General features: G+C 31.2%; 3 protein-coding genes across 3 annotated transcripts; 2 read left to right on the top strand and 1 right to left on the bottom strand.

Annotated features, from left to right (window-relative positions):
- The first annotated feature begins 11,835 nt into the window (after positions 1-11,835).
- LOC108318699 (patatin-like protein 2) lies at positions 11,836-14,278 on the top strand. Its single transcript, XM_017556354.2, has 7 exons — positions 11,836-12,069; positions 12,193-12,374; positions 12,528-12,717; positions 13,096-13,257; positions 13,370-13,672; positions 13,752-13,927; positions 14,027-14,278. The coding sequence occupies exons 1-7, from the start codon at positions 11,929-11,931 to the stop codon at positions 14,097-14,099; spliced, it is 1,227 nt and encodes a 408-aa protein (XP_017411843.1). The 5' UTR covers positions 11,836-11,928; the 3' UTR covers positions 14,100-14,278.
- A 330-nt stretch (positions 14,279-14,608) lies between these two features.
- On the bottom strand, positions 14,609-18,278 carry LOC108323734 (patatin-like protein 2). Its single transcript, XM_052880306.1, has 7 exons — positions 18,054-18,278; positions 16,580-16,761; positions 16,318-16,510; positions 15,826-15,990; positions 15,414-15,722; positions 15,165-15,340; positions 14,609-14,947 (listed from the first exon to the last, which is right to left on the bottom strand). Exons 1-7 carry the CDS (start codon positions 18,195-18,197, stop codon positions 14,860-14,862), a joined length of 1,257 nt encoding a protein of 418 aa, XP_052736266.1. The 5' UTR covers positions 18,198-18,278; the 3' UTR covers positions 14,609-14,859.
- A 2,330-nt stretch (positions 18,279-20,608) lies between these two features.
- Positions 20,609-25,349, top strand: LOC108347467 (26S proteasome non-ATPase regulatory subunit 14 homolog). The gene is made up of 6 exons (XM_017586731.2): positions 20,609-20,874; positions 20,958-21,135; positions 21,245-21,326; positions 22,510-22,686; positions 22,777-22,944; positions 24,958-25,349. The coding sequence occupies exons 1-6, from the start codon at positions 20,733-20,735 to the stop codon at positions 25,147-25,149; spliced, it is 939 nt and encodes a 312-aa protein (XP_017442220.1). The 5' UTR covers positions 20,609-20,732; the 3' UTR covers positions 25,150-25,349.
- Positions 25,350-25,436: the final 87 nt, after the last annotated feature.

Here is a 25,436-nt window from a genome sequence, read left to right as displayed (position 1 = left end):
GCCATATTAGGATCCCTGAGAAGATACGAAATTAATATCTCTAATCTGTAACTCCGATTTAAAATCTGAACGGTCCACGTATGTCACTATCTTTTAGGAACAACATATTAAACTTTCAGGGTAATCCAATGGTTAACTAGGTAGATATGGAGGTTTTACCGAGGTAACTCATAGACAGAAACTTAAGTGGTTCTCGGTTAAACTCAAAATGCGGAATTAATTCCTCTCAGCACAGACATCTAATTCCATATCTGAACAGTCAAGATCACCTAATAAGTCTTATGAACTTCATACTAAAGTTTGGGCTCAATCTAACGGGAAATGGAATATATATGAAATATTTACCATTATAACTTAAGAACAGAATTGCAGTGTTCATCAAATATTTCAAACTCTCGAAATTTCTTTCTCTAAACATAGACCTTCAATTCCAAATCCGATCAGTCAAATTGTATTAATATCTCTTAGGAATCATATATCAAATTTTGAGGTTGATCTAACGGTCAAATAAGTCAAAATCTATATTTTTACCGAGACAACTTAGTAACAGAACTACAGGGTAACTAATTTACTCAAACTTGCAGGATTTATTTCTCCAATTACAGACTTCTATTTTCAAATCCGAACGGTCAAATTCAAAATCTCTGTCTTAGGAATCTCATATCAAAATTTCAGATCCATCCAACGGTTAAATTGACAAGAATTTATGTTTTCCCGAGGGAACTTAGTAGCAGAAAATAAGGTGATCATTAACTTATTCCATCATGCGAGACTTATTCCTCTAAGTACAGGCCTCAAAGTAACCATCCAAACGGTCAAGGCAAAATAATATATCTTATGGTCCACATATAAAAATTTAAGGTCAATCTAACGATTCACTAGATGGGAATGTATGTTTTACCGTAGAGACTTAGTAACAGAAATAAAGCAGTCATCAAATTACTCCAGCATGCGGGATTAAATTCTCTAACTACAGATGATAGAATAATAATCCGAACGGTCAAAGCAAATTAATATGTCTTATGTCCCATATATCAAATATTTGGCTACATCTAACGGTAAATGAAGTAGAATTGGACAGTATACTGAGGTAACTCGAAAAATAGAAAACAATAGGAAACTAAGATTCACAAAAGTAGACAGATAGCTATTGTTAATAAATTCCAATATGCTCCTAATTAGATTCATGATTATGAAATATGAAATTGTAATATCTAAGAGATGGTTTAGCTTCCCCTACCTCTTCTCCTTGCAAGAAATTCTTCACTCTTGATACTCCTAGACCACACCTTTGCTTGATTCCACTCTCAAATTCAAAGCAAATTCTAACTTAAATCCCTCTTCTCCCTTCCTCCTCTCTTTAGGCCTTAATAAGTTTTTATAAAGAAAAATGAAGTCTTCCCGTATGCTGCTTGCAATAATACAATGCAAAGAAAAAAACAACAATTGAAAGGGATGGGTCCCCTTTTACCAAAACATGCACCCATGTTTTACGCGAAACATCAACCTCCATGATTCAATATTGTCTTCTTCTTTCCATATTAGTATTAATATTTTTTTTTTATTATTATTATTAATTTATAATTATGTCCCTCTTTTAACCAAAGATGGCCAGCACAAATTGCATCAAATTTAAATAATTAATACAAGAAAAACCAAGTTAACAAAATGGTAGAAAATATATACAAACAATAGTCTTTATCACCATAATTAATTATTCAAAACCACAACATACATAAAATTACTTTGATTTTTTTTTATATGGGTCTTACATCTGCACCTTCTATTTTACCTATTTATCCTTCATTAATTAAAGTCAAAAAATTAACTAAAATTATATGCATGGCAAAATAGCTGCTAAAATTATGTCCTTCTCAAACTTGTAGGTCAATCCTAGACGCTGGATATTGTTGATCAATTCTAATAAGCTTAATGAATGTATGTCTAGCCCGTTGATCAAGTGTCGTACCTCCTTCTTCATATTTGTCAATCTTTAATTCATTTTTTCATTTGTGTTTGAGTTACACTAAGAACAATATCACTCTTTAAAACAAAGTTAAAAAATTAAAACAAACTTACTAAGATCCTTTATGTTGGCTTTTAATTTGCCATTTCCTTTTTTCTGCTTTTTTGTCTTTCAATTTTATAATTTATTAAATTAATAGAGAATTTTTGTATGATCCAACTAGAGAATAGTTGACGCTTATATTAGAGTCTAACTCTTCCATCACAATTTTGTGTCATGCTCACTGCATGCTAATATTGGGAAATTGCAGATATTTTAGCAGCTATTTTTCCATGATCAAAATCCTTTAATGTTATGGCTTGTTTATGAAATTTTAGCAACTATTTTGTCATGCATATAATTTTAGTTAATTTTTTGACTTTCTATTTTGACTTTAAGTAATGAAGAGTAAATAGGTAAAATAGGAGGTGCAGGATGAGGTCAAAAGGAGGTACATGAAGAATCACTCAAATTTCATCCAATGTGTCGTCTACGATTTCGATGAATCCGATGCTCATCTTCTTTGGTCTTCTTGTTTTCTCTCTCTTGTTTCAACTTTCTCAAAACTCTTGTTTAATGTTTAAGAATGCATTAGAGGATGCTTAATAAAGGAGATTCCTAAACCAAAGATGATCAACCCTTGGCTGGCAACTAGAAGCAGCATGGCAAAGGATTTGCCACTAACATAAGTTGGTTTTTCAAGGAGAATTAATCTTCAAATTGATCTTCGATCTTTGTTGTTTATTGTTCTTGTTATTTCTTTTGGACAACTTTTTTTTCTTTTAGATAACAGTTTTTTGTTCGTTCTTTTGGATAACTGTTTTTTGTTTTCTAGACAACTATTTTTTGTTCTTTTTTTGATAACTGTTTTTTGTTTTTTAGACAACTATTTCTTTCTTTTAGACAACTATTTTTTGTTTTTTCTTTTAGACTAATTATTTTTTGATATTTTTGTTCTTTCTTCTAGACAATTGTTTTTTTTCTTTCTTTTAGACAATTGTTTTTTGATGTTTTTGTTCTTTCTTCTAGACAACTGTTTTTGTTCTTTCTTTTTGACAACTGGTTTTTGTTTGACAACTTTTTCTTGTTCTCTTTTTTGGACAGCTATTTCTTATTCTTTCTTTTAGACAACTGCTTTTTATTCTTTCTTTTAGACAATTGTTTTTTTGTTAACAACTGTTTTTTGTTCTTTCTTTTATACAACTGTTTTTTTATTTTTTTTAGACAATTTTTTTTGTTCTTTCTTTTAGACAACTGTTTTTTGTTCTTTCTTTTTGACAACGGTTTTTTGTTCTTTCTTTTTGACAACGGTTTCTTGTTCTTTCTTATAGGCAACTTTTTCTTATTTTTTCTTTTGGACAACTGTTTCTTGTTTTTTTTTTTGACAACTTTTTCTTGTTCTTTCTTTTGGACAACTGTTTCTTGTTCTTTCTTTTGGACAACTGTTTCTTGTTCTTTCTTTTGGACAACTGTTTCTTGTTCTTTCTTTTGGACAACTGTTCCTTGTTCTTTCTTTTGGACAATTGTTTCTTGTTCTTTCTTTTAGGTAGGACAATTGTTTCTTGTTCTTTCTTTTAGGTAGGATAAATGTGTCTTGTTCTTTCTTTTAGGTAGGACAATTGTGTCTTGTTCTTTCTTTTAGGCAGGACAACTGTGTCTTGTTCTTTCTTTTAGGTAGGATAACGGTGTCTTGTTCTTTCTTTTAGGTAGGACAATTGTATCTTGTTCTTTCTTTTAGGTAGGACAACTGTGTCTTGTTCTTTCTTGTAGGTAGGACAAGTGTGTCTTGTTCTTTCTAAACAGTTGTGTCTTGTTCTTTATTAGGACAATTAATCTTATTTCTTTCTTGTTCTTTTTTTTTTGCAATTAATCACTACAAAAATAAACAATTTTAGTAGGGGTTATTTTTGACGTTACCAGGGGTTTTAACCCCCCAAAAAATATAATTCTCGAGGTTGCAAAAACTCCTGGGAAAAGCTGCGTCGGCAAATAATTACCGACGATTTTGGAAAAACCATCGGAATTAGCAGGGGTTTTGGCAAAATGGCCGGGATTGGCAGGGGTTTTACAAAATCGCCGGGATTGGCAAAACCGCTGGGATTGGCAAAGATTTTGCGAAAACCGTCGAAAATGGCAGGGGTTTTGCAAAAATTGTCGGGATTAGCAAAGATTCCACTCAGACCGCCAGAAATGTATATAAATTAATTTTCTTTTATTGATTGTGATAAAATTGATTTTAATAACAATTTCTTGAAAGGTATTTTAAATGGACATCAATTTTGGATATCTGCTTCGAGGTCTTGTGGTATTGCCATGTATAATGAAAACGGCTACCACAGGGTAAGCAATCCTTTTATATTTCAATGATTCATACTTGTAGGGATAGATTTTGAATTTGCTAAAGTCGCTCAAATGCGCATTAAGATAACTCGAACAAAACATAATATTTAGTGTGTTTCAATTCTTGATGTTGGACTTTACTCTCTACTTTTCTTGTAGACAATTTGATTTTAGGTTGTTTCTGATGTCCTATATATTTTGCAGTAAATCACTAACTCAGCTATGCATACTAGCCTTTTTGGAATGACAAGATTTTCGCTGATAAAGGGATGACAAAATGGTTGCAAATTATGTCTACAAAAACCAGATAGATGGTCTCTCCACCTATGAGGTCAACGTGGTTGGTGAGAGTGGACAATATTAGTTGTATATATTGTAAGACTTGTAGGATGCAGTTTTCTCACATACCAGTATTAAATTTCACTAACTCTTTTACTAGTAGATTTTTGGAACTGATTAATCCAAACTGTAAATTTGAATTTTGTACAAAAGTTATTTTAATGGTCTTATAAATAGTTTCACAAAGTCAAAGTTTATTTGTTCCGGTGTCCCTTAGCACACATACAATCTTTTATCTAAGAACATATTATTCAGAAATCAAAGTTCGAAATTAGTCATTAATATGGTATTGTTATATGAAGAAGTGTGCTTTAATATTTTTATCTAGATTTCATATTTAAGTCCGAGTAAAAAATATTAGAAATGAACAAAATATTAAAGATAGTGAGTTAAACTTCTCAATCAAGACTAATTGTCTTTTTTTTTGCACTTTTGAGATAAAAGAAAAGTTTTAAACCAGGCAACTTCTAATTTTTTGCACTACATTTGGAATTTTAATTTATTACTAACCTAGGTTTTGGAGAAGAAGCAAACAAAAAAGTATACTGATTCATGGTTGATAAATTATAACATTAGTGACTATGGTGGAAAATAAATGAGTAGAGGTAATTTACAAAATATATATATATATATATATATATATATATATATATATATATATATATATATATATATATATATATATATATATATATATATATATATATATATATATATATAAAACCACGTCATTGCCAAAAGTCCTTCCCCTCCCCCTAAAATGCTTAATCACAAAGAACTAATTGGGAATCCAAACCAAAATATTAATCAACACTTGAGGTTTCAATCAACAATGTTGTAAATGGAGCTTCAATAACTTACCTGGACGCTTCAAAAATCCACCTAGTACGAAATAAAACCCCTAGTCTCGCAAAGTCCAGTTTCAGTTAAGCTGCACAAAGCCCTTGGCCTCTGCTGTGAAAATGAAAATAATTTTGCTACAATGTCTTGAAACACAGAAAGTCTACAATCAAGTAACATTTAAATTTAAATTAATGTACAACTATAAATAAAATATTAATAAAAGATAGAAACTACAACTGTAGGACAACTGCAACAAAAAAAATGAAACTCTTGTAAAATTAGAACAACTGAAACCGTTAGATAACTGACTAACTCATTGCATTTCATCTTCAAGTTTTAATATTAGTAAAGTTTAAATAATTGATAATTCTATAATAATTTTTTTAAGTATCTATATATAAATATCAATCACATGAAGGAGTCCCAAGCTTCCTTCACATATATATTTTTCATTAGTTAATATAACATGTATAGTTGAGTTGGATTTCTAATTATATATGATCAACATGTGTACTCTTTCTGTTTTAAATGAAATAACATTTAGTTCTCCTTTCGTTAAGTTTTTCAAAGCTTTTTCTTCGTATAAAAAATCCGAAAACCCACAACCATATTTCCTCTGGTTATTACATTTTATTTATGCATATGTTTGTGTTTTCTGGTTTAGTGCAAGCAAATATTGGAATAACTTTTCAACTTAAGCTTTGGTATAATGAATGATTTAATTAATGACATCTAATGTCATCATCCTAGTACTTATATTTAGATCCCCTACCACCGTTTTACCTCCAATGTTGCATTTGAGAAAGCAACTAAAACAAAACTGAACCTAAAAGCAGTTCCGGTAGAAAAGATAAAATTTAGTTACACTAGAATGTTCTTTATTCTTCAAATTGTGGAAGAACAATATATTTGACAAAGTAGATTTGGAGGGAGCATAAGAAATCCCCCCGAAATTGAAGAAAATAGAAAAGAAAGTAGTGGGCTAGAGTAGCTAAAAAATGCATCATATTGCAAAGTTGTGCAATATTTTCTCATATCAGCAATAGGAATTCCTTTCTTTTGAATAACATGAACAAATAACAAAAGAGAGGACATTAACACAATCCTATCAAAGAACATTGGCAGGAAGAGAGAGAGACATATTTAGAGTCACATGCATTCCCTTTCTATCAAAATGCCCATATATCATAGAACAACCAAACTTTAGGCAATAATTTTGCAATTATGGCCTAACTTGTACTAAATATAGCTGGATGAAAAATTAGTACCTTGTTGACACTAGGAACCCGCTCTTGCAAAGACCGGATTCTTTCAGCTATTCTCTCTCTGCGCAACTGTCATTGAATGACAACATGAAAAATAAAAATTAGCAAATCATGAAAATAACTTAAGTTATTTTGTCATTATTCTCAATAATAATTTCTACAACAAGTAAAAGGTTTGTATTCTTTAAAATATCCCGTGGCCCACCCTTTCAGCTATACTGTGTGGATCAGTAGCTTGTCCTCTTCTAGCGCGAACTCTAGGTCACATTACTGGTGGATGTGGGGCAGTCGGAACAGTAGTTGGCATAATCGAATACAAGAGTTAACAACCGCAGCAAAATACAAGAGTTAGACACAATCGAATATTGGGGTTTCCAATACTGCCGAAACTCTCCTAAAATATATTATTTTTGTAGTGAATCTTCTATCTTTCTTGTTTTTGTGATACGAGTTAAAGGTTCATAATTAATATTTGTTTTTTCTTTAGGGAAATTAATGGGTTTAGGATTAGCAATGTTATTTGTTTAATTAATTTCTTTTTTGGAATTAATCATGAATTAATCTTCGTTCTTTCTTTTCGTTTTGTTAGAAAGTCAATTAATTATTTCTGTTTTGGAATTAATGTTCGTTCTTTCTTTAGTTCTCTAGGCCAATTAATTTCGGTAATTAATTTCTGTTTCTTTGTTAGTTCTTTAGGGCAATTAATTTCTATAATTAATTTTTGTTTCTTTGTTTTTTCTCTACGAGCGTTTTTTCTTTAAGGCATTTAATTATAAATTTTCAATTTAATTTTTTTTTGCCAATTAATTTATGTTTCTTCGTTTTTCTTTAAGACGCCTTAGGGCAATTTCTTTCTTTCTTTACGACGCGCCCTTTCTTTAGGGCAATTAATTTCGGTTATTTCTTTAGGTCAATTAATTTCAGCAATTAATTTCTTTTGGAAATTAATTTCAGTTATTTCTTTAGGTCAATTAATTTATTTAGGTTTATTTTTAATAGGATTTGGGGTTTGAGGTTTGAAGTTGGAGGTTTAGAGTGTAAAGTTTGATTATAATTAATAGTATTTGTTTCGGTTATTAGTGACTATTTAATAGCTTTTCCGATGCAATGAAAATACATAAAACGTATAGGAAGGATTCCTCCCTGTGTAATTTCTCAACAACATGAGTCATGACCATCAGTTTTGCACAATTTTCATAATCAAATTCAAAAAAGTATATTTTTACCTTTTATTTCCAACCCAACATAATTAATAAGGACATCATCTTCTCTACTTCTTAATTAATTAAAACAACTTATACATATATTGCAATATGATTCCTCAATGCACACTTTTTAATTGACTAAAACTTTCATTAGAATAGAAACAAAATCTCATATTGATTTAATTAAAACTTTTATTAGAATATAAACAAAATCTCATAGTGATTAAAAAGATAAATATGAATTTATATACATAAAATAATTTTATTGATAAGAAATTTTTTGAAATAGTACTAAAAACAAATTTATAAAGATTTGAATCAAAACAGAGAATATTTTAGTATTGTAAAGATCATTCATGTCGAGTGTATGATTTACCATAACGTACTCGAGAATTAAAAAATCATATATATGGGGTATTTGCGCAAACGTCACCGTAAATGAGGTTAAATTCGTTTATCTTCCCATCATATGAAATTCGTGTATCAAAGCAAATAGACATCATCAATTCATGTAATTAAAAACCTTGACACGTAATTTTAATTCAGGAACTGAAAATTAAAAGTGAAAACAAACAAAATAAATTTGTTTTCCTTTAATTGTTTGGATGAACATAGTCAACAGTTACTGTTTGAGATACTGTTGAATGGCGTGTATTTTGTAGGCAGTCCAAGTTTACCGAGTAAAGAAATATATAAATATAGGTCTCTATTGCTACTAAGGAAGATTCAAGTTTATTATGCAGACTTTGATGGTAGCAAAGTAGGCATGGTTGTAGTGTTAGACCTAATTCAAAGAGAATTGAAGGAAGACATAGTCAGAAGTGCAGAATGGTAAAAAATATTATGTGGAAAACTGATCTTCCAAATGAACACAGGACACATGGTCTTTGAAATGTCCTCAGCCAAGACTAACTAAGTAATAAGCCTAATAAATGTATCCATGCGTGAACTGGACAACCTAGTACTTGGAGCTGAATCTTCAAATTGTTTAGAAAAATGTCGCGTTTTGTACAGTGAAAATATACTTATAGAGAAAAGTCACATCTCAATTAATTTCTCCAAAAACCATTGATTTGTCCTAGATGTTTGAACCGGTGACCTCATCTTCTTGATCACTGTTAGATGTCTCATCTTAAACAATTTTTAATGATTATGTCAAATTTTGATAGACATATATATTTGTTTTAAATGACCATTGCTGAGACAATGGCAAAAATAACATGCGGCGGTTATTTGTAGATAAAATACTTACAGGTAGTAAATGAATATTTTAAACTAATAATAAATAATTATAAAAATATAGTATAACATATATATAAATAATAAATTTGATTTAATTTATAAAAGAATATTAGTTTATTTAAAAAAGATTAAAACTAAATTAAATAAAAAAACAAATTAAAAACTAAACGTAATACAATTCAATAACATGTGATATTATTTTTACGTGATACTAATTTTATCACTTTTAACACGATACAGACAAGACACATGAATAAAAAAAAGTTAAAAATTAAAAAATTATATGAACTAATATGTGTTATGTTTGAATTTCGTTTGTATAGATTTAGCAAAAATTACTGAATTAAATTAATTTTTCAAAAATTTAGAATTTAATTGAAAAAAGAAAAATAAAGAATCTATTTGAAAATTTATAACTAAAATTGAGAACAAAAAGTTAATTAACCATTTCTTTGAAATCTTGAATTGTAGTTTTATGAGAGTACCCTTCCTTGACAAGTAAAAAGTAGGTTTTTATTTAAAGATAGATATTTGTGTGAAAAAAGTTGTTATGACTATTTTACACATATTTTTGTCCTTCTTTAAGTTATTAGTTCCACCAGTCTATAAAATCCCAAAATTACAAATGAACTTAGGATTAGAAGTTGAAGGTAAGACTTTTAATTACCATTAGTCCAAAATTTTAATAACAATTTATAAGCTTTTTTAGTTTGATCATTGAGATTTTTAACTAAAACTATGTGGTTAGAGAAAATTAGTCTCATATTTTTATTCTATCATAAAATCCATTATAAGTATTAAACGAATACTTTTAAACTGTGGATATTGATAATAGATAACAAATAATTCAATAATTCATTATAAACAGTTTAAATGTAGGTACTACACTACTCATATTTATATATATAATTTATCCATAAAAAATAAAAATAAAAATTTAATTTTTTTTTTACTAGGTTTAATTTAATTTATATTTTATTAGTTTAAATTTAATTAAAATTAAAATTTAATATAATTTAAATTGTATTTTATATATTTTTTAATTTTATTTAGATTTTATTTTAAAAATCTATAAAATTATTTTTTGAAAGTGTAGATATTTATGGATATATGTGAATTTTAAAAAACCCGTATATATGTTTTAAACACGTATTAGACAAATGACAAGATACATAAGGATTTAGATTTTTAGTTACAGATTGAGTACTGAACATATTATCCGTGTTCAACCCAATGTCTTACTATCTCTAGTAACAAAATTGAAAATTGATACAAAGATATAGTGAGATGATGCAGATAAATTTAGAATTTTAAAGATTGAGTATTTTCACTATTAATATATTTGAAAGTATTACAAATTTCTGCACTTTGATAAGATTCTAGAAGCGTTGAGCGGCGGCTGCAAAATCTAAAGTTTTGGTAATGATAACAAGTTGCACAAACATATATCTTAAATTTTGGAGGAAGCACTAATCAACTTTTAAAATTAGTATAATTTATTAGCACTATTCTAATTCTTTCATTCTCAGTTTCCACTTTATAAAGTTTAATTAAATCATACTTTGAAAGGAATGAACTCAGGGTGGTCACTCTCTGCTATATGTTCGCTTAAAATAATATATGACTACTTTGATATGGCTTTTATCAAACAGATATAAATGAATAATAATGCTTCCAATTAAATAGATTCTCATACATTCTTTCGACGTCACTATGCCCTGCGTCTCCTTCCAATCTAAATAATGCTTCATCATTCACAGTTTTCATAATATTTTAGTAAATAAATACCAGCTATTATTAAATTAAAAGTCATTTAAGAGGAAGAAGTCATTCTAAACTTAAGCAATACTACATTAATTATTATACTTTAACATTCTCTTAATTAAATTTGTACGAACCTTCACAATTAAATATCTATGAATGGCTGCTTCAGAATCAAAGTCCAAGCGTTTGTTACTAATAAGTTGACAATCTCCGAAATAATATATTTAAACTTTCGAATAAGTACTAATCAATTTACATATATGTTCACTTAATACAACAACACGTTTTTATAGGTTTTATAAGATAAAAACATAATACTTCGAATTAAATAGATTGCCTTAAAAAAAAATTTTAAGACAAAACATCCGTCACCTTCACGTAATCACTCAACATTGCAATGAGACAAACTTTGAGGCGTCTGTGTTGTTCTTCTTTACAAATCTCCTTTGAATCCAAATAAGGATTCACAAATATGCTAATTATCCCACGAGTAATTCAAGTCATATAAATATATTATTATACTATCATATACACTTATAGCCATCGCCATCGGGTTAATGCATGTTTAGGTAAACACTAGGAAAGTTATGCAGTCGTCTTTTACCGCTTGGACGATAGCCATTTCAAACAACAAACGAAAGAAATGTGTCCTATTAGGCATAACATCTCACTTTTGACTGTGTCTTCCTATTCAATATTAAATACTTTTCTACTCTTTTGAATTCAATTAAATAAACTCTGAACAAATATCAATATTTAATGGGTCCACCTCCCACTATAAATACCACTACAACAATGCCTATCAAAAAACCACACAAGAGCCTCAATCTTTCTTAGTTACCCATTGCTCTTTGTTTCACAATTCTTTCTGTTCAACCTTTGATTTAAGCGTATTTGTTCAACACTAACCATTATTCCGAGAGAGATGGAGAGATCAGAGTCATCCGTTGAACAAATTCAGCCTCCAACTTACGGAAACTTAGTGACCATTCTCAGCATCGATGGTGGTGGCATTAGGGGCATCATCCCCGCCACCATTATTCATTTCCTTGAGTCTCAGCTTCAGGTATCTATATCAAATGCTCCAAAACCTAATTCATTAAATGACATGTCAATAAATACGTACGTATTCAGTATGGAAACAATAGTGATATTGATATACATCTATACGTACACGTTGAAAATGCAGGAGTTGGACGGTCCAGAGGCAAGGCTTGCAGATTATTTTGATGTGATATCGGGAACAAGCACGGGAGGTCTTGTAACAGCTATGCTAACTGCTCCAGACAGCAACAATCGACCACTTTTTGCTGCCAAAGACATCAAACCTTTTTACTTGGAACACTGTCCTAAAATTTTCCCACAGCACAGGTTATTCATTAATATTTGTAGTGTCTAGATTAAATCATGCATGCAAAACTCTATCTTTCGCTCTTAATTTTTTGTTTATATAAATGTACTTGTACAATCAGTATCAGTAATGATCGAGAGATTAGTTAACATACAGCATGCTTTGCATTGCAGTGGCCTTGGTGGGACTATAATAGCAAACTTAGTAAGATCTTTGGGAGGACCCAAATACGATGGGAAATACCTTCATCAGGTGGTGAGACAGAAACTTGGAGACATTCGGTTGCATGAAACTCTCACCAACGTTGTCATTCCCACCTTCGACATCAAGTCTATGCAACCCATTATTTTTTCTTCCTATCAGGTTAACTTTCCTCTCTCTTTTTTTTCTTTTCTTTTCACTTTTCAAAGGAATTTTCTTTCCAATTTCCTGGTGTTTGGGACTTATATATATTTATTTCTTTATGGTTCTTGTTGGACCTTTGGGGTTGAAATTTTGACTATAAACAGTTGTCGGCTAATAAGACAAAAATAATTGTCTTTCAGTTTTCAAGAATACTATGATGATGTCAGTTTAGGAAAAAGTAAAACTAAGTTGGTTGCAGTCTTTTATTTTCGTTTTTTTTCAGCCACTAATATGTCAATGTTAATATATATTAACAAAGAAGAGAATTAAATTAAAAGAAACTATAGAAGGTGAGAAAGAAAGTAACACAGTAAGATTTAAAATAAATTGATGCAGATGAAGATGTCTCCTTTCATGGACGCAAAACTCTCAGACATATGCATAAGCACCTCCGCTGCACCCACTTATCTGCCTGCACACAATTTCAAGAACCAAGATTCTGAAGGGAAGATACACGAATTTAACCTCATCGACGGTGGCGTTTGTGCAAATAACCCGGTATATGCATAATTATTCAACAATCAACTGTTGTCTGAACTTTAATTTACTACTTAATGTCTTTTGGAAGGTATCACTAACTTGTGTTCTATATTGGAATTTCATGATGCAGACCTTAGTCGCCATGAACGAAGTTACAAAGCAAATCATTAAGCAAAACTCTGATTTCTTTGCCATCAAGCCAATGGAATATAATCGGTTCCTGATAATTTCAATAGGCACTGGGACAGCAAAAAATGAGGAAAAATTCAATGCTCAAATTGCAAGCAAATGGGGGTTGTTGGATTGGCTAACCTACGATGGCAGCACTCCCTTAACAGACGTTTTCAGTCAGTCCAGTGCAGATATGGTTGACTTCCATTTATCTGCTGTCACTCAAGCACTTCAGTCACAAGATAATTACCTTCGAATTCAGGTAATATTTCTATGAGCATGCATAATATTTGGTCAAATACTATGATCATGTATACATAATTGGTCAACAACATTTGCAGGATGACACATTGAGCGGAACAGATTCTTCAGTTGACATTTCTACAAAGGAGAACCTGGAGAAGCTTAGCGAAATCGGTGAAAATCTGTTGAAGAAACCAGTCTCTAGGGTGAACTTAGAGAATGGTCTCTTTGAGCCACTCAAAAACGGGGAAACTAATCAAGAAGCTCTTAAAAGGTTACTTAAAAAAAACATCATTTTTCATCTGGTTCGGTTACTCGGTAGAATTATATATTATATCAGAATAATTAAGAATGGATATTTTAATGGTTTCAGGTTTGCAAAAATACTGTCGCAAGAGAGAAGGCTCCGTGAAATGAGATCCCCACACACTAAGAAGCCCTTCTAGTTCTTTTTATCATTCTATACTCATCATGTTCTTTTCTCGTAACTTTTATGTCTCGCATTTCTTAATAGAACGAGTTTAACGTATGACTGCTTATTGAATAAAATGTAATCTCAGAACTGCTTTATTACATTTTTATTTTTTCTTGCCTTTTGTACAAATCAACTTCAATAATATAAGTTCCTATATATTCTTTATTTCATTCTTATTCCCAGATTCTTATTTCGGTTTACCCTAAAACTAAATTAAAAACAAAATTAAAACTAAAGTAAACCATGAATTATAGTAGTTATATAATATTTAGTAAAATACAAGTTGCTGTTTTGTTATTCTGATGTTCAACTTATTATATATGCCATGTTTTAAATATAAAATTCGCTCGTGTACTTGAAGGGCAGATTAAAAAATAAGATTCTTTCGTGTACTTGAAGGTCAGTGTAACCTAAACATAATCAAAGCATAAACTTTCATTGATGACAAAAAACCAAAGATAAATAACTTAAGAGTTTTGTGTAACCCAAAATTAAATAAGTATTAAGTGTACATTCTTTAACATAGAATTGAATAAAATACAAAGCGTTTACATCACATCATTCAAGCTTGCAAGAACACTCAATTATTTGGATTAATTACTCTGAACCCAATAACACCTATGAACCGTTGACCCCGATTCAAGCGCCTAGGCTTAAGTCACATATGCCCTAACACAACACTTGTAATAAAAAAGACATGTAACAAACTACAAATCATAATATCATACTCATCATACAACTGTCTTTTGAGAATTTCCATTGTTCGCAGACATCTGTGATTTACGAAATTGCTTCTGTTTGGATAGTCGCACCGCAAACCTGTGGTCAAGCATGAGACTTAGCACAGACACATTCAGAAAATGATACTAAAATTCAATCCTTAGTTAACACCGTGCCCATGATTTTGGATTTGAATAATAAGGGCTAAATTTTTTATACTATAAATATTACAAGTATATACTAATAATAATACCATCATGGTCAGTTATATTAATTTCTTTTAATATATATTGGCTTTTGATTTTAAAATGTGTACCTCGTCAAGGCTTGTCTGTTTGTTTCAGAAGTTCCAGCAGATTCGTAAAGGCCAGTCCTTAAGTTAATCCTTGAAACTGGTTTATCTAACAATGATTCCCCAACTGAGACCAGTTTCTTCAAATTATCCTCCGTGGCCAAGTCCACAGAAGATGATTCCCCAGTTAATGTATCGTCCTAATTAAGAAAGTTGAAAATATGTTGAGAAAAAGTAATTGTATATTTAGAGTGAAGTAAAGTTGATGAGAACCTGGATTCGGAGGTAGTTATGTTCAGAATTGAGTGCTCGAAAAACGGAAGAGATGTGAAAGTCAACCATGTCAGCACTGGCTTGAGTGAAGGCATCGATTAAAGGGGTGCTGCCATTGGTAGTGGAAACCCAGCTCAATACACCCCATTCAGCTGCTTCTTTAGCACTGTATTTCGCTTCCTGTTTCTGAGAACCCGTTCCCAATGATATCACCAAAAACCTATCGTATTGCATCGCTTCCACCTTCAAGCTATCACCTTGACCTTCATGGGAAATTTGGTTTGTCACTTCTGCCATGGCCACCAGTGTCTGCACCACCCAATTAACACCATATTACATTCTTTTCGTCATACTCATTCATTTCATATTTTACCTTTTTTTTTTCCTTTGAAATATAAGTTTGTGCATGTACCGGGTTATTTGCTGCTACGCCACCGTCTATTAGGTCAAACTTTCCCATGACATGACCGTGTTGGGTTTTGGTTTCGAAGTAATGTGCTGGAAGATAGGTTGGAGCTGCTGAAGTTGCTATGCATATATCCGACAACAAGCCATTCAGATATGGCCTCTTCTTCAACTGTTGCATAAATTTTAATTGAAAATAATTTTTTAGAACTTTATATGAAAATATGTTCAAACAGGGTAAGCTTTTCTTCGGTTTGTTTTTAACATAAAATGGAGAAATTATATTAATGTTGATCTGAAAAAAATCACGTGGAGTCTTTTGTTTTTTTTAATATAACATCATATTGTAAGTTAAAAATAAATAGAGAAAAATTTTAAATCATTGCTAGTAGATACTAAAAATGAGATTAAACTTTTTGATTTTCAAATTAAAGTCATTTTTTTCCACAATAAATGAGGAATATATTTGATATGATAAATAAATAGAGGAGGGATGAACCTGGAAGCTGGAAAAGATGGTTGGTTGAAGGCGTTTGATGTCAAATGTTGGGATGACAACATTGGTCAATGTCTGGTCCAACCTTGTTTCCTTTAGGTTTTCCCTAATAATCTTGTGTAAATCCTTGCCATCATACGATGGTCCAAACAGAGTCGTGATGAACTTCATGACAGAAGCGATTACATTCCACCACCTATATTAAACTGTAATTAGGACATGTTGATTTTTGCATGAAGATTATGGTAAAGTAAGGAATTTTTACTTATTCTGTGGAAAGATTTTTGGAGAATGATTAAGGTAGAAATCCTTAAGATGTTGGGCATCATACAAGGGTCGATTATATTCGTTTGGAGCAGTAAGCATTGCAGTGACCAATCCCCCAGTGCTTGTTCCTGCAATCACATCAAAGTAGTCTGCTATTCTTACATTATCACCATCAAGCCTCTGCACACACCATAATCACACATTATTTAAATGTTAATTAAGCTATAGAAGAAATAGACTAAAGTTAATTTATACAGACTAGGTATATAAAATAAGTTGCACCTAACATAATACTAAATACATTTCCAGAATGTAACAATCAACCAAATTGTTTCTTTCATGATGTGATAATAATTAATTATATTAATATAGCAATAATGCACAATGGAATACTTTATTTAGCATTATATATGGAAGGGATCAAATCCCCTTCGATAAATAAAGAAACATAAATTTTTAACCTTGATTATAATTTTGTTTTGGCTCCTCTGATGCGGACAATTTTGGCCCTGTGTAGGTTTAATTATTTTATTTTTATTCATATATGACGACTGATAATTTATGTTTTCATAGTTTTAAATGACCATTTCTTTTATACTTTTGGCTCTTGTCATTTCGTTTTTATATATTATATGAAAATTTAATAAGCTAATTAGTAGTACAAATCTGTCAAAACATATTAGCTGACTAGTAAACATGTTTGAGCTAAAATGTCTGTTTTTCAATGATCATATTGGAGTCATTATAAAACTATGAATTGTTTTTTTTCAAACATATAAACCAGAATTAAATGTTTTAATTTTTTAAATGACCATTTTTTTTGTTTGCATCTTAAAAATGAATAATTTTGGCTACACTATTATTATACTTGTTATTTCTGTTTTATTATTATATGAAAATTTATAAGCTAATTAATCGTACTAATCTGTCAAAACATGATTAGCTGACTAGTAAACATGTTTGAGCTAAAATGTTTGCTTTTCAATTGTATGAACGATATTGGAGTCCTTAAAACTATGATAAGTAATTTTTCTTTCAAATACATATGCCCAAATTGAACAATTAAAATTATGTAAAGAAAAATTAATTATACACTAATCTAAAGGATCCAAGTGTGCGATTAAATCGAACTTTTTATAAAATATAGTTTTATAATTTATTGATGTCATATATCGAAATTATTTTACTCTCAAACCGTCTCTATGATGTTATTTCTTTTTAAAGGTTTGTTTGGTTAAATAACAAGTACTTATAAAACAATAAAATAATAAAAATTTAAATAAGTCTTCTTATAAATTAAAAATAATTTAATAATAAATGAAAATGGGAAAAATATGTAACTGTTTTTTAAATTTAATATTTATAGGTTGTGAAAATGTTTTATATTCTCTTTTTTTTATATTTGTTTCTCAAAAATGCTTTTACAAAAATTTATCCAAACATATATATGTATTGGTTGTTAATGATACTACCTGAAGCTCTGATTCGAGAAAAGCAAGAATGATTCCTGGAATGATTCCCCGAATGCCACCACCATCAATACTAAGCAGAGTGACTAGGTGTCTGTCATCAGATTCTTTTGGAGCTGGAGATACATGGTTTTTCATTGTTGCCATGAACTTTAATATAGTGAGAGATAGAGAAAGAGGTTGAACTTCTCTACAAGTTTATTGGTTCTCAGAAAACCTAGTTTTCATGGCTAGTTTTGATGAGGAGAACCTGTATATATAGACCAACCAAACTACACAAAACATACAGGGAAATCCTTCTAATTATTTACTTTTTTTATAGCGTGTTAAATCAATTTAAAATAACATGGATGGTATCATTTTAAACTAAGAGATATTAACGTTGAATACTTCCACACCTCATTTGTTTATTTAACCAGCTACTCTTCTCATTTTAATCATGTTCTTTTTTATAGTGTCCACTGGCCAATCCAGAAATGCATCGACTTAAGGGATATGGATACAATATTTAAATTAACAGTGATTCATCTAGATAGCTACTAAAACACTCAAAACGTGTATCTTTAAGGCTTTCAACCTCACAGTACATTGAATACATCGACCCTTTTGTTAATACACATAGAACAGAGTAGTTTTTCACATGATAATCGTGTCTTTAGATAGAGAGAAGACATTCATGAGAAAATAGCAAATTATCTATATAATTTAATTTCATAAAATTGCCTTGTAAAATTAAGTTATCTGTGACACTATAAATTCGTTTTAATTTTAGTCTGAGATTTTCAAATATATTACACAAAAAAAACTGTAATATTTTCTAAAATATGTTTCTTATATATTATTTTAAGGTGTATGCTAGATAATTATATTGTTTTTGAATTTCACTTTTGACGTTCCGAGTTTTATCTCCGTGTTATAGTGTGTTTTGGAACAGCAATTTTTCAAACATTGATTTTACATAGTGTGTCTGAGCTTATTGAATTTTACATATAATTAAGAATTTAAATGATTTGTTAGGAAAAAATCCTACAAGAGTTAAAGTTAGAAATAAAAAAAGTGGAGGTTATAATACACTGGAATTTGTTGATTTCTACTTATATATAAGATAAACATCTAGAATATAGTTCTTATGGAAAATATAATGCAATACTTCAAATCAGTATATCGAAAAGTATGTAGGAGGGAACTAAGGAAACTAAACTTTTTGGTAGCCAATAATTAACAAAATAAAAACTAGACTAACAGAGTGAGAGGATATATAGATAGTTATCATTTGCATGATTGTCTAATTAAATTTGTAATAACTTATTGTATTTGTATTATATATCATTGTTTAAGCACCAGTTTGCGTGTGTGAAGAGATTATGAAAGTATAAAGAAAATTCTTGTGGAAACTGGAAACGAAGGAGAGAAAGATAGTTTGGGTTCAATGATAAAAAAAAAATGTATATCTCGCCTTTAAATAAATTTAAAGTAAAATGGGGTTGGGAGTATAATTAGGATATAAACAAAGTTTAACCTAGAATACAAACAAGAAATAAATATGAATTTATATATGTATAAAATACTTTTCTTCGTAGACATTTTGAATTAGCATGAAAAATAAATACGTAAATATTTGACCTAAAATAGATAATATTTTATCAGGGTAAAATTCTATTTGTATGTTGAATCTTCCTACACATAATTGTATTGAAAAGTTTGTTTAAAATCTTTGAACTGATAATTTGACGAGAGCATATAAAATTAAATGAATTAATAGGAGTGTCTGAATCCATTTAGATATTTAATCAGTATAGACAATTATTAAAATAAAGACTAATCCAATCCAATACATATATATCACCACCATGTACCTAATAAAAGATTCAAAAATTCAAACGTATTCCTTTCAATAATTTATCATTCTCAAGGTCTCATACTTCCTCTATGGACAAAGATTTTTACAATTTAAAACTTGAAAACAGTATTCAAAATTACACAATTCATAACACAATTTTCAATTTCAAATATTAATTTCAAGATTGTGTGATTATGAGTATTACACTTCAAGTTTTGAATGGACAAAATCAATTCAAAAATTTGCTCACAATTTGTTCAATTTAAAAAACTTCAAAATTGCACAATCTAAAAAATCATCGAAAACCAATACAAGCATGTTCAGAAACTTAGAGAAAAAAAATACCAGCTGGTAACAAAATGAGTTACTGAGCCTCAAACTTTTAAAAACCTTAATCTTCCTTTGTCAAAACCTTAATGTCCAATGCAACTAAGAGCAAAGAGTAGCAGAGAAATTAGCGGAGAATCAGAAAATAAAAATGGAGCTACGAAGGTTCATGTATAAATTACAAAGAACAAATTTAGTAATTTAAAAAATTGTAGAAGAAAATAAGGGGTGCAAAAAGAAATTTACAGTAATAACACAATTTATAAATGGACCTGTTTTGCGTTCGGGCCCAATTAAATATAAGAATTTCTTTTTCATTTTTATTTCTTTTCTTTTATAGTTTCTTGATCGAAACGTCAACATAAGTCGTATTTAATCATCATCGCCGTCTTCACTTAGGAACTATAATTATCAGTAACATCAGCAGTTTCCGAGAGAGGAAGCAATCTTTCTTTTCGTGAAACAAAAGAAAACTAAGATTTGAGGTTCTTGTCGCTTCCATCATCGTCATCGTCATGTCGGGGATGGAGAGGCTTCAGAGGATGTTCGCGGGTGCAGGCGGAGCCCTAGGGCACCCCCCACCAGATTCCCCCACCCTTGATTCCTCTGAGCAAGTTTACATCTCCTCTCTCGCGCTTCTCAAAATGCTCAAACACGGTACTTTTCTCTTCTTTCTCGATCCCTGCCATTTTTCTTCTTTCATTAGCGCGAATGTTTAAAAAACCCTAATTTGTGCGCAGGAAGAGCTGGGGTACCCATGGAAGTGATGGGTCTGATGTTGGGGGAGTTCGTGGATGAGTACACCGTGCGCGTTGTGGATGTGTTTGCGATGCCTCAGAGTGGAACCGGTGTGAGCGTTGAAGCCGTTGATCATGTTTTTCAGACTAATATGCTTGACATGTTGAAGCAGACTGGGAGGTACTTTTTGGGTTCGTTTAAAGTTTCGTTATTTTTGTGAAAGAGGGTTTGCTTCTGGTTTTTTGTTACACATGTGGATGGTTGAAACGTTGTTGGTTTGTTGCTGCAGGCCGGAGATGGTTGTGGGGTGGTATCACTCGCATCCGGGATTCGGGTGTTGGCTTTCTGGAGTGGATATTAATACCCAACAGGTTTTTGGCTGCTTCTTTTATCTTTAGTTCATTATGGTGCACATGTTTGTGTTTAAAAATTAAATTTGAAACTAAGTGAGCAATTAATAGATGTGTATGACATTTAGTTTTTTTTCTGAAATGAAAGATCTTTAATTGAGCTGACTGACACTGTGTTATCCATATAACATTTGTTTTCTTGTTATTCTTTACGAAAAAATGAGGCACATGCTAATTGTGATACATCCATGGTTTTAAGTTATGATCTCAGTCGCGGTTTCGTTTTGATCATTGATAGTGCATTAGTTGTGAACAAACATGGCCAATGTGACCGCAGTTGTTGCTGTGTTATGGTCCCTGAGACTCCAAAGTAAACCATTTTTAAAACCTTGGACTCATCTTTAAAAGTACTACAGATTTATAGTGTGAGAGAGAAAGAGAGATACAAAAAGAGAAGAGAGTCTGCAGTATGGTTATGCAAACAATTTGTTATATTTTAGTTCAATTGTTTTTGGTTATAATTTATAACCTTACTTTTTATATTTTTATGTATCAAACATACAAATTAGAACCTGATTTCTGTGGAACATATTATGACTCTTTTTTTTATATATTTATGTATCAGGCGTACAAATTAAAACCTTATTTCTATGGAACTTATGATGTAAAAGTGAAGATGCAAAATGACCTTTTTGTTATTGGTAATATGGATGTATAGACAAGTGAAATCTGTGCGTTGGCTGTTCATAATTTCAAATGAAAGAAGTTTTAATTGATGAAAACTAATATTTATTAAGTAGATGCTAGCGAAGTGCAAAAGAGGAGAGGGATGGATTGCTTGGTGTAAGATTCTATCTCTATCTTCTTGCATCCCAATATTAGATTGGAATGATTCTAGTTGAGGGATGGAAACTCGAGAAGAAATCATGCTCGAGTCATAAAGCTTTACTGTTCTTGAATATCGATGGAAGAATGTTTAGTTAGTATTTTCATTCTTGCAATTTAAGTGGCTACAATAGAATTAAGAAAAGTCCGTAAAATATACTCTGTGATATGAATGTGCGAGAGTGTTAAATCAACGTGGATAATTGATTTAAACTGGTTAGACATGGAATTTAGTTAAGTGAGCCATTATAAGCCCGTATTCCATTATGATTTTGGTTTTAGATAGTTATATGTAATATGTATGTACTTTCTAATGCAGAGTTTCGAGGCTTTAAATCAACGTGCAGTGGCTGTGGTGGTGGATCCCATTCAGAGTGTTAAAGGCAAAGTGGTAATTGATGCTTTCCGGCTGATTAATCCACAAACTATGATGCTGGGTCAGGAACCACGACAGACAACTTCCAACTTGGGCCATCTAAACAAGCCATCTATCCAAGTGAGTGTTCCTTTATTTCATTCCAAAAGTATAGATGCTGCTGTTTTTTCCTTCTGCTGTTACTTATTGTTTTTGCAATCTCCTTTTCAGGCACTGATCCATGGATTGAATAGACATTATTACTCCATAGCAATCAATTACAGAAAGAATGAACTTGAAGAGAAGATGTTGCTTAACCTTCACAAAAAGAAGTGGACGGATGGTTTGACACTCAGGCGCTTTGATTCACATTCGAAAACTAATGAACAGATTGTTCAGGTCAGCATAGAGTTTTCATTGTGAAATATGAATGTAGATCATTCAACCTTTTAATTTCTGTTTTCTTCTCCCCTGTTTAGCTTTTTTTTTTTTACTTTTTCTTTGTTTAATTTATTGCATTCACGAGACTTGCACAAATAATACACAAGACAAAATACTGTTCAAATGTCATCACGCGCTTTCCTGACTTTTCACACTACAGTAAATGATTGTTTTGGCTCTGAATTAGAGATTCTGATGGCATGATTTAGTAAATTTCAGAAACTTACTATATACTAATTAGTTAATTCTTTTTATTCTTTCTGTCGCTTCCTTGTCTCTCAACTTTTCCTCCCCTCTCACTACTAAAGAGATATCAAATAAAAAGGTTTTCACTGATTATTGTAGTATAATAACGTGCGTGATAGTTATAGAAAATATTTAAGAACATAAGAATACAAATTTAGCTCACAAACTTTAATCTACCCTATACGAATGGAAAGGGCAGCAATTTGGATGCACTACATTGCTCCAACATGACTTGGCGTGGTGAGGTGGAGCACAAAAAGCTTGTAAATGATGTTAGCTAGAACTTAAACAAATTGTTAAATAATGACCATATGTTTCTTCTTGTACTGAAAAGAGGGAATTAGCACATGCATATATATATATATTGTGCAAAGGCTGTTCTAGAAAATAGTAGTTGAGAAAGAAAAGAGCTCAAGTTTGGGAAGAAGTTGATGGTGCTCAAAAGTAATTCATTTGTGGTTGGAGCAATGGTATGGTATTCTACCTTGATAGAGCCTGGAATATCACCAAGGGTTATGCTCTGAATGACCAAGAGACGATATTGGATCTCAAAAAGAAAGTCTTGATTAATGTGCTTTTTGGGTATCCCTCATCCCTATTGCGAGTGGCAAAAGGGATTGAGTTGTTGAGGTTAGACCCTCTGCAAGACGGAGGCAATGACTGACCATTCATTCGAGGTAGACTGCCTGCTTTCAGATGCAAACATCACGGTACATGCATGAAGGTGCACTGACTGCTTTTGCAGGAAGAAGGCAGTGCCTGACCAAGTTATGGTTAGGTATTGAAGGAAACAAATATTAAACTGATGATAAGTGACATTCACACGTAGGTGCACTAGATTAACGGGAGAAGGGGACTAGTTCTGGACATGGGTGTAGTGATGGGCTTGGCGTCAATCATTGTGGCCATATATAGCTTTATTAAGGTTACAAGCATGGTTCTATAAAGTGAGATCAAGGATTCCTATTGATTCGTCTGCTAGACATCTATCTTCTAGGAGAGTTCCATGCAAAACGTTTTTGTTGATGTCTATTTGAAAATTATAAATCATTCTTGTGAGAGTGCAGTTCAGTGAACTATACCAATAGGTTGAGGTCGAATGACTGGACTAATTAAAGGTGTTTTGAAAGCCAATGCTCTAGTGTTAATGAATGTCCAACAAGTCTAGTATTGTGGTGAGAACAGAGTATTTGCGCGCTTCCTTTCCGGTAATAAAGTGATTCTGATAGTTGTGTTAAGAGATTGAGCTGGGACAAAAGCCCGATTACTGTTCTCATGAGGGCAATAAATTCATTAAACATTGCTTGCTTTGTTTTAGAATTTTCTTTTGAGCTGTTGAGACACAGACTCCATAGAGTTTAGAATGGAAATATAGTTATTTTGGTATTAAAAGCTCCATCCTCGGCATGGAGATGTTGCAATAGCAGTGTAGTGGTGCGAAGCAGCCTTGTTCTATGACAGAGTATAGACACTTAGTTAATTTCAAAACGTTGAATTAAATATATAATATAGTTGAAAAAGAACAAGAAAATAAAACTCCTGCTGGCAGGAAAATATTCTGTTGGAAGTTGAAACCTGTTCGTAACCTATATAAACACTGCCTGGTTGAGAAAAATTTTCGAGGAAATTAGCACTTATTTTTCAAAAACACTTTAAAGGCTGACACTTTCAAAAAAAGCTGAATGACAAATTCAGGAGATAATGTTTTTATTTCTGGTGATGCAGGAGATGCTAAATTTAGCATCCAAGTACAACAAGGCAGTGCAGGAAGAAGATGAGTTGCCACCTGAAAAACTCGCAATTGCAAATGTGGGTAGGCAAGATGCTAAGAAGCACCTCGAAGAGCACGTTTCCAATTTGATGTCATCAAACATTGTTCAGACTTTGGGAATGATGCTCGACACTGTTGTTTTCTAGAGTTAGCATTGTCTAATGTATTCCTCCTTACAGCAGTATTTCATTAAATACTTCTGACAAGTTTGTTAACATAAATTGTTTTATCACGGTATTCGTATTTTTGTGTGTTCTTTAAAATGCAGGAGTTACATGTTACAGGATGAGAATCATATTTTAATCCGTCTAAAATGTAATGGAGGTCTTCTTGATGGTGCGCTAAAGTTTTATTTATTTATTATTTGGTTACAGTAGGATATTTTTCTGCATAAACGTGTTGATTTGATCGATCTTTAAAATTTGTAAACAGT

This window comes from Vigna angularis, chromosome 7, assembly GCF_016808095.1.
Source record: "Vigna angularis cultivar LongXiaoDou No.4 chromosome 7, ASM1680809v1, whole genome shotgun sequence".
In the NCBI taxonomy this organism is placed as follows: domain Eukaryota; kingdom Viridiplantae; phylum Streptophyta; class Magnoliopsida; order Fabales; family Fabaceae; genus Vigna; species Vigna angularis.
Note: the sequence above shows the minus strand (reverse complement) of the source record. Positions and strands in the feature narration are given on the sequence as shown.

Coding starts and splice junctions, on each gene's coding strand:
- LOC108318699 (XM_017556354.2), top strand. CDS start 11,929: ATGGAGAGATCAGAGTCATCCGTTGAACAAATTCAGCCTCCAACTTAC. Junction 12,375..12,527: donor AAAATTTTCCCACAGCACAG/GTTATTCATTAA, acceptor TTTGCATTGCAG/TGGCCTTGGTGGGACTATAA. Junction 13,258..13,369: donor GCGTTTGTGCAAATAACCCG/GTATATGCATAA, acceptor TTCATGATGCAG/ACCTTAGTCGCCATGAACGA.
- LOC108323734 (XM_052880306.1), bottom strand. CDS start 18,197: ATGGCAACAATGAAAAACCATGTATCTCCAGCTCCAAAAGAATCTGAT. Junction 16,762..18,053: donor TTCTCGAATCAGAGCTTCAG/GTAGTATCATTA, acceptor TGGTGTGTGCAG/AGGCTTGATGGTGATAATGT. Junction 15,991..16,317: donor CCATCTTTTCCAGCTTCCAG/GTTCATCCCTCC, acceptor TTTATGCAACAG/TTGAAGAAGAGGCCATATCT.
- LOC108347467 (XM_017586731.2), top strand. CDS start 20,733: ATGTCGGGGATGGAGAGGCTTCAGAGGATGTTCGCGGGTGCAGGCGGA. Junction 20,875..20,957: donor TCTCAAAATGCTCAAACACG/GTACTTTTCTCT, acceptor ATTTGTGCGCAG/GAAGAGCTGGGGTACCCATG. Junction 21,136..21,244: donor ATGTTGAAGCAGACTGGGAG/GTACTTTTTGGG, acceptor TTGTTGCTGCAG/GCCGGAGATGGTTGTGGGGT.